Source organism: Pungitius pungitius, chromosome 14 (assembly GCF_949316345.1).
Source record: "Pungitius pungitius chromosome 14, fPunPun2.1, whole genome shotgun sequence".
Classification (NCBI taxonomy): domain Eukaryota; kingdom Metazoa; phylum Chordata; class Actinopteri; order Perciformes; family Gasterosteidae; genus Pungitius; species Pungitius pungitius.
The window spans coordinates 7,760,655-7,769,095 of NC_084913.1; the positions used below are offsets into that span (position 1 = coordinate 7,760,655).

Consider the following 8,441-nt stretch of genomic DNA (forward strand, 5'->3'; position numbering starts at 1 on the left):
TATATACTAATTTCCATGAGCGGATCAGTTAAAAATCCCTTGAATTTGCCAGACATGACACCTGTCCGACTTGTTTTGCATATATCAGTCTATATATATATATGTGTGTGTGTGTATTGCTACACCTCAGTAGGTTTAAATGTTGTGAAGAAAATAGTTCTCGAGCCAAGTTATACATTCAGAATTTTAACAAAAATGTATAAACTACCACCGACCAGATAAAATGAAATCCTTTTCATAATGTTTTGAATTTTAAATATGTTTATTAAGTCATATTTTCTGACAAGTGTACACAGTGTGAATATTAAATACTATGCATATATATACACAACAATATATTTTCTTACACAACTTTTGGACTTTTAATGCCAACTGTGAGCAGCGAAGTGAGATTTATAAGTAACACATATATACACTATAAAAATGATCTGTGTAATCACAGCAAACACAATTTTCACCACTCCATCTTCATGTCGGCTTTGCTCCACACATATTTCCCTCCTCTTTTCAGAAACATTTTTTCATCAAAGCCACTAAAGCAAATGGCTTCCTTCACGCCAACATCAAGGATGGACTTGGACGGGTCCTTCCGTCCCTCTCGACAGTCCAGGAAACGCATCTGAAAAATGAAGAAAGAGTTAATCAGCTACACATTGAAAATGTGCATTGAATGTGGTATGTTATTAAACCGTTAAAAGCCACAACAATCAAATTTTGCCAATGTAAAGAAAATGGGATTCTTCCATAAACTACATAACGTGTACTTACATATTCATCCAGGATCAGGTAGGAATTCCTCATCTGTGAAAACAAGGAGTTTTTTTTCCCATTGAATAGCAGAGTCAGAGTGATGGATCAGGGCAGGAAGTCCTACATATTCTTACTATATATTTACATATATATATATACAGTATATATATATATATATAATTTCATAAAATCATAGCAGTATTTTGATATCAAGTGACCCAATCAAACTCAAGCTTCATTTTGATGAGATTTGACTTGCAGTTCTTCTTTTAGAGAGGTTCTCCATTTTCAATAATAAAATTGTGATAACAATCTCATCCCGAACCTTCTCGTTGGACTCAGGAACGAGGCAGGGGACGCCGCTGTGTCTTTCCAGGAACTCCTGGAACAGCTGCTCGCTGATGACGAACCTCTCCGCCTCTCTCAGGGCTTTCTCCCCGGCGTTCTCCCCATCGATCAGCAGACACTGGAACACCTGAGCACAGGCCGCACGGATACAGGGAGGCTGAGTACGTGCGTCGAGGTGTCATCACGCGCAAACACACACACACACACACACACACACTCTGTTCTGCATAGTCACCTTCCAGCGGACCGGGTTGAGCTGGAGGATGTTCTCCGTCATGTCCTCGTCCGCGTTGAAGGTGTTAATGACCGAGTTGAGTTTGAACGCCACTCTGTACTGCTGGCACCAGCTGCGAATCTTGTGGAGGTTGTCCACGTGGCTCTTCCTCCCCTGAGCCCTGCCAATCAGCTGGTTGGTCGCTTCATCAAAACTGTCACAGGAGACGGCCAGGATGTCCAAGTCGTCACCTGATGAGAGCAAGAGAGCAGAATATTCAGCCAAACACGTTGTGTCTTCTCAGAACATTCTTCCAACAAGTGTGCAATATGATAAAAAGTTCATTTGTCCAAAGAAGTCATTTTGGAGTCTTACCATAGTTCTGGAACCATTTTTCTTTAATCATGCTCCCATTACTGACAATGCTGACACTTGGGAGCTGAAGGTCCTGTTTGCAGTACTGAACCAACTTCCCTAGAAAGTCTCCTTTGTCGTGCAGGAACGGCTCCCCTCCAGAGAAGTTGATCTTCTCCATGCCTAACAAACACAGCAGTGAGTTTTATCGCATGGTCATTCCAGAGGTTTGGCACAAAGGACATAATATACACTATATACTATATGTGCACACTAATGGGTCCGAGTTACCTGATTCCTTCAGGAGTTTGAGGCCCCTCTTGGCTTCATCCAGAGGCAGCACGAACGACGTCTTTGCAGTGTGGAAGCAAAACCCACACTTGTAATTACACTGGCGCGTAAAATGATAGTTGACGCTCGTCGGAGTCATCTCATGTTGCGTTCTCCCTTCGTCCACTTTTCTCTCAACAGACGGTGTGACGGGTGACTTTGCCCCCGCACCCACATCGGTCGTCTCGTGAAAGAGCACGCGCAGGATGTAGGCGAAGAGCTGCACCAGCAGCCTCATCGGAGACGCGATCGCAGCGGAGAGGAGCATCTTCGGGGCGGCTGTGGGTGCCTCGGGGAGGCGGACGATCTCTTAAATACGGGACCGCAGCGCGAGCCTTGGATGAACAGAGAAGGAAACTCAGATCAGCTGAGTTTCTGTTTACAAAAAAAAAGGTAAACGAAACCAATGGGCGGAGGGGTGTGGGGTGAGTGGCATGCAGAGCGAAACATGTGACGATATAGATAAGTGTTTATTTAGTGCGGCACAACAAGTATCAGGACCTTGTTATCGTATGGGGTATTTGATATTAAGCTATACAGTATGCATGTCAAAAGTTTGGACACATTGGCTCCTCTCAATTCATTGAGAAAGTATGTCCAAACTTTTGACAGGTGCTGCAAGGGACATGACGTGTCGGGCAATGCAATGGTGCAGTAATGCTTTTGAACTGGGAGCAAAGCGAGGTTCGAATATCTCACCCCCAGGTCTGCGTCGTCTGCTTCATTCAGCACGTCTTTGATAACATATCAGACCATTTTGATTTCCCAACATCAATAATAACACACGAAATGGATCAGCCCCCAGGGCCCGTCCCTTAAAGCCAACGCCCGAGTGAGCACCTGACGGCCTGAGTCACTCCACCTGAAACCATCGTGTCTCACGCTTTCGTGGAAACACGAGCTATATAAGAGCCAATAGAGCTCGCGCCACCCAGTCAGTATTTTGAGTTTTGTTTTCCGCACGTGAAGCGCGGTAACTTTCGTTTTCCCCACGTCGGGGTGACGTAACGCCCCCTCGCGCTCGGGTCGGGTCGGGTCGGTTGTCAGAACGGATTCGCAACCGGCCAGCAGCGTCTCGACAGAAATGGCCCGACGCACCGCGTCCCTCGTGCCTCGCTGGACCTCCCGGGTGTCCTCCGTGGAGCTGGACGGCGCGCCTTTCTACTTTGCGTCCCGAGAGAAGCACCGGGGCGAAGAGGCGCCGCGGCTCTTCGGAGAGGCGCGCGGCGGCCACGCGAGGCTCTACTCTCTCATCGTCTGCAGCGGCGACAGAATCACGCGGGCCAAGTTCCACGGAGAGCTGAGAGACAGGCTGTTGCGGGAGTTGCCCCCTGGGTGCCATTTGTCTCCCATGTCCTCGTTTGTGCCAGATGTCAGGGATTCCCTCTTGAAGGGGTACTTTTTGAGAGACAGCTCGCGGGGCTCATCCCCGACGGAGAGACTTTTGAGGGACATGTCACAACGGGATCCGGTGTCAGTGTGTTCGTACTTGAAGTGTGAGGAGGGTCAACTGTGGACTCAGCGTCTGTGGTCTCCTCCTGGCAGCCCGGAAATGTCCGAGGACTACTACGTGGTCCCCTCAGAGGCGCCAGAATGTCACCCGTCGACGCTCAACATCATCAACTCCGACGTCTTCTACGGTTTCGAGGAGGCCCGTGACGTCATAAAACAGGTCATTGCAGTCTGAATAAAATGTGGCCTGCCTCTCCTTCAGAGATATAAAAAAAACAAAACAAGTAGAGATATTGTATCGGTTGTAAGACATGGCAAAGTGGCGCCCTCTCGCGTTGGAAGAAGGTATACCAGTGTGGCCTAAAGAGGCTCATAATGCTTTCATTTATCTAGCGGTGCCAGGCGTGTGTGTGTGTGCGTGTGTGTGTGTGTGTGTGTGTTTGATCATGCGCACAACAATCTATGACTCCCTCCTGCCTCATCTCACAGCAGCGAACGGATTTTTCTCTGTTCTGCAGTGCGGTGACATCATCCCGGAGGCCGCGTCTGTGCTGGAGCTGCTGCACAGCAGAGCGGAGGCCAGAAGTAAACCAGACTTCCCTGTTATTGTCGTAGAGGGCCTGGATGCCACAGGTTAATGCCATTACCTCATGAATAAATATTGCATCAGTGTGATGTATAGATGTCTCGCTATGACTGCCAGTTGTTCTCTGCTAAAGCCATTATCTACCAGTGAGCTTCGCCTAATGGAATATCATGTATCATGACCTCAGTACTGTGAAAATGGTTTATTGAAGAGCTGGCTCATCTAATACCCTTTGCAAACCTCATGAAACCTCAACCATGTACTGTAGGTAGGATGGGAGTTCCAACTTAACTAAAGAGACACTTGACTTGTTTTCGCTAAAAAAAAAACTCAAATAATTTGTGTTCGTTCTCTGTACGCTGTTGATTCCCACCCCCCCCCCCCTCCATCACAGGGAAGACCACTCTGACTGAGTCTCTGAGGGATGCTCTTGGGGCGACTCTGTTACGCTCCCCTCCCCAGTGCCTGTCCCCCACGAGGGCCCGCTTTGACGGGGAGCCGCCGCTCATCCGCAGGGCCTTCTATGCTCTGGGGAACTACATCACAGCCGAGCAGATAGGCCAGGAGGGCACGAAGAAACCCGTCATCGTTGACAGGTAAAGACAGCCGGGACCTCGCAGGGGTTGTGACGTCTGCGCGCCCCGCGTGACCTGTTCCGGAGACCCGAGGGGACAATAGATGCCGTCTAGAATTCAATGTTAAAACACCTCCGACGCTCGCCTGCCGAGTCACCTGATCATCCACCAATTCATCGTCCCCCCTTTTCAATCCGCCGCCTTATTATCTGTCCCCAGATTCTGGCACAGCACAGCAGCGTACGCCATCGCCACAGCGGTGAGCGGCCAAGTGTGCAACCTTCCAGCAGAGGGCTCGGAGATTTACCGTTGGCCCGGTGACCTGCTCCAGCCGAGCCTCGTGGTCCTGCTCACCCTGGACCCCGAGGAGAGGAAGACGAGACTGAGGAACAGAGGTCAAGGAAAGACGGAAGAGGAGGAAGAGCTGGACCAAAATCAGCTCTTTAGAATCAAGTGAGAATGGCATGCACATAACACACGTGTAGGGTATATACGCGTTCAGGCCTTTAAAAATATGGGGTGGGGCTAATTAATTACGGTAACAATTAATCCAAAAATTCCTTTTTTTGATGATTCAATTTATGGGATTTTTTGGACAAAATGTCAATCAAAATGTATCAAACATTTCTGGGGATATTTGTTCAAACAAAAGTGCACAACCTCGATATATTCAATTTACAGTCATACAAAACAGAGAAAACAAAAGCTCAATTTTTAAAACGAAGACCACATTTTTGTTTGATGTCATATTATCAAAATATCCTTTAATTTGAGCGAGCCCCGAATCCTTTGATACAATCGCACATTTTCAGAAGTCATTCAATAAAAACACTATTGTCGCTGTCTTTGAGATTGCATTTCACACACTCACTATAAATGTGACCCCAAAAAACGGAAATACACAGTGGACACACTTAGCGCTGTGTGGACAGCGTGGACAAATGCTCTGCAGTCTGGGAGGAAAAAAAAAAAACAAGTTCTCTGTGGGGTGTTAAAACATGAAACCACAGATGGGCTACAAATTGTACTGCACGTTCCACCGAGTCAGGTCAGCTCAGTCTTAGCCTGATCCATCAAACACTTAACAATCAATTGCCGTCCCGCGGGGGAAGCGGCTGATGAGAAAGAACAGGTGATTAGTTGCTGAGCTGTTGTGCTCCATTAAGCTGGTCAAAACTCGCGAGGCACTGCCTGCCCAGATAGTCGCTTTGGCAGACAGGTCGATGGTCTACTTTCATCCATCCTCTCTCCTGACATAATGGCCTTTCCACACGGGACAGCCAGATGTTGGGCCAGCAGAATTAGAAAATGGTGGGAGTTGACTGCCCGCCGCTGAGAGAGTGAGAGATTCTGCCGACTCGGTCAATCATTATCGCGACACTATTAGTCATTTGTCTGAGGAAATGGCTGCGCTCTGAGCCATCTGTGTTGTTTCTCATGCCCCAAACCCCTCAGACGTTGCGAGTGTCACCGCTCTCCTCGCTCTTCGCGATGACTGAGCGCAGTCAAAATACACATTATTCAGTGTAATGTAAAGTGTCGTTCGCTGTGTTTGTATCCTTGTTCTCTTCACTTGTTGACCGAGGTGTTTGTGTGTGTGCGTCTGCAGAGTGGAGACGGCTTACCAGAGGATCACTGGCCCGGCGTTTGTCACTGTGGATGCTAGTCCTTCTGCAGACCAAGTGCTTCAGCAAGTGCTGCGTTTAATTAGGGCCAAATGCCACTTGTAAACAGTTTTCCATCTCTCCTGCTGTCAGCCAAGCATCAAGTGGGTGCAGTACCTCCTTCCACCGCTGGGTGCCAGTAAGGTGTCGCGAATGCACTGGCAGGAGGCGTTGTGGCCAGACTGGAGTGTGGAGAAGAGATTTATTTTCAGAATGAGTAAAGGTTGAATGGCTAGGGGCCAGGACTGCATGCTACAATCAGAAATACATATTCATACACACATGCATGCACTGATATTGACACACACACACACACATATTGTAAAGACGTGTGCACATGCAGTCTCTGCTGTTGTGACCTCTCAGAAATGAGTGTTGCCACACTTATTGACTAACACTTGTATTTGGACCAACATGGAGGAGATGGATAGCAATATTTTTATAAACGCCAGTGTGTTAGATGTCATCAAAGCCCACAAACCAACCAAAATGTATATGTAGGCATGTATGTAATGTAAAGTATTTTAAAAATATGTTTCAAATAAAAAAATGGAACTATTTATTTATTTTTTGTTTACTTAGCATGACTTAATAAGATAGATACAAAATAAGATAAATGAAATGTGTGAACCTTCTGTGCGCACATTGCTTTTCAATTCTTACAAGATACGTCCCCGTTTGCAGTGTGCTGCAGATGGAAATTCTCTGCAGTTCAACAGTGTGATATTGACACATCTGATGCCACCCTGCATTGATAACCTGTGTGGCTCGCAATGGAGCTCCAGAGTAGATTGAGAATAAACATCGCTTTTTTTGATTTCATGTCCTGCATGGTCGCAGGCACTCGCTCAACCGTGCACACGTAAATGTACATTCGCTTTTACTACTTGAGTCAACCGACACACACAAACCTGCACATTTACTAAGAGCATGTACTGTAACTCATAAATATATAGGGAGGAAGTGTATGCTGGCCTATGTGATGGGAAGATTAATTGGAGGTTTTAGTAATTATGAGCTTGGCAAAGCTTCGGGCAGGAGAAGACAGAGTGACCCATCTCTTTTACCGTGATGCATCAGCAGAGCGCCAACCACTGCAGACCCTATTCATATGGCAATTAATGGAGCGCTGTATATCAATGTCATTCCAGCGCTTCCCCCCACATAAGTGCATGGATTACTCCTACTACCAATTACGGCAATCCAATGTTTTACTGAGTTAAGGGGTGCTACGGATGCAAATCAAAGCATTACATGTAATCACATATACCAAAATAAGGTGTCATTATGTTTATGGTGTATAGATTCCAACATGCGGTAAGTCTCTCAGATAAGGGGTCCACTGAATTCATCGGCCCTCAGCTTGTGGACCATGTGGATGTGCTGCGTGACACGAAAGTGAATGTAGCGCAGAGCTGTGTGGAATTGTTATTGCGATTAACACAGTAGTCCCTCTCGCTCGAAAAGTCATGTATGAAGTAGTAGAGTAACGCAATTATGCACAGGGACGTACATCACACCTGAATGCAAAGCCGTGTGTGCGCTGGTGTCGGCCCTATTTCCGCGTCAGATGTTATGCTTCCCCATTCATGTTCACGCATAGTGAAAGGTGACGTCGTGTCATGGCCGCCCTACTGTAATATCACGTTAATGGCCCATAATCACAACACATCACACTGGAATAGTTCCCTTTACGTTTGTTAAACAGTGCTTTTCCATGTCGAAAGCATTAAGGAGCTGTTTTTGTCAGACAGCCAGGATGAACTCAGGGGTCTTAACAATAACAACAACTCCAACGTTGAACATTCGTGTTTCGAACTTGAACCCGTGGTTTCAGGAAATAAAGCGAATAACAAATGCAATCTGCTTCCAATCTGTGACGTCACAACTGACGTTTGCGAGATTAAAGTTTCAACCATATTTCGCTCAGCCGTACACACAAATATACAGTATTCTTACGTACACTATATAGAAAACACACGCACGCACACATACATACACACCTTGACCTGCATGGGGCCACTTTGCACCACACTTCTTAACTTCAATATTTCATCTGCACAACGGAGAAGGAGCAGCAGAGAGGAGGAAAGCCCTCCATGAAATAATTAAAGATCCAGCAGGGATGCAGCAGCACAGCATCCGCCGTCCCATTCTAAGTAATAGAT

The 8,441-nt window shown here is 46.7% G+C and overlaps 2 protein-coding genes across 2 annotated transcripts; one reads left to right on the plus strand and one right to left on the minus strand.

The window, feature by feature from the left end:
* Positions 1–248: 248 nt before the first annotated feature.
* On the minus strand, positions 249–2,385 carry rsad2 (radical S-adenosyl methionine domain containing 2). The gene is made up of 6 exons (XM_037486065.2): positions 1,958–2,385; positions 1,688–1,849; positions 1,334–1,563; positions 1,076–1,225; positions 769–801; positions 249–619 (listed from the first exon to the last, which is right to left on the minus strand). Exons 1-6 carry the CDS (start codon positions 2,262–2,264, stop codon positions 455–457), a joined length of 1,047 nt encoding a protein of 348 aa, XP_037341962.2. The 5' UTR covers positions 2,265–2,385; the 3' UTR covers positions 249–454.
* Positions 2,386–2,852: 467 nt separating this feature from the next.
* On the plus strand, positions 2,853–6,833 carry cmpk2 (cytidine monophosphate (UMP-CMP) kinase 2, mitochondrial). Its single transcript, XM_037486064.2, has 5 exons — positions 2,853–3,668; positions 3,967–4,081; positions 4,429–4,630; positions 4,829–5,062; positions 6,219–6,833. Exons 1-5 carry the CDS (start codon positions 3,081–3,083, stop codon positions 6,337–6,339), a joined length of 1,260 nt encoding a protein of 419 aa, XP_037341961.2. The 5' UTR covers positions 2,853–3,080; the 3' UTR covers positions 6,340–6,833.
* Positions 6,834–8,441: the final 1,608 nt, after the last annotated feature.

What these genes read in the sequence shown, in the direction of transcription:
- cmpk2 (XM_037486064.2), top strand. Translation starts at nt 3,081, where the DNA reads ATGGCCCGACGCACCGCGTCCCTCGTGCCTCGCTGGACCTCCCGGGTG. An exon ending in AAACCCGTCATCGTTGACAG is followed by an intron (nt 4,631 to 4,828) that starts GTAAAGACAGCC and finishes ATCTGTCCCCAG; the next exon opens with ATTCTGGCACAGCACAGCAG. An exon ending in AATCAGCTCTTTAGAATCAA is followed by an intron (nt 5,063 to 6,218) that starts GTGAGAATGGCA and finishes GTGCGTCTGCAG; the next exon opens with AGTGGAGACGGCTTACCAGA.
- rsad2 (XM_037486065.2), bottom strand. Translation starts at nt 2,264, where the DNA reads ATGCTCCTCTCCGCTGCGATCGCGTCTCCGATGAGGCTGCTGGTGCAG. An exon ending in TTCCTGAGTCCAACGAGAAG is followed by an intron (nt 802 to 1,075) that starts GTTCGGGATGAG and finishes TTGTTTTCACAG; the next exon opens with ATGAGGAATTCCTACCTGAT. An exon ending in ACCTGATCCTGGATGAATAT is followed by an intron (nt 620 to 768) that starts GTAAGTACACGT and finishes TTCATTTTTCAG; the next exon opens with ATGCGTTTCCTGGACTGTCG.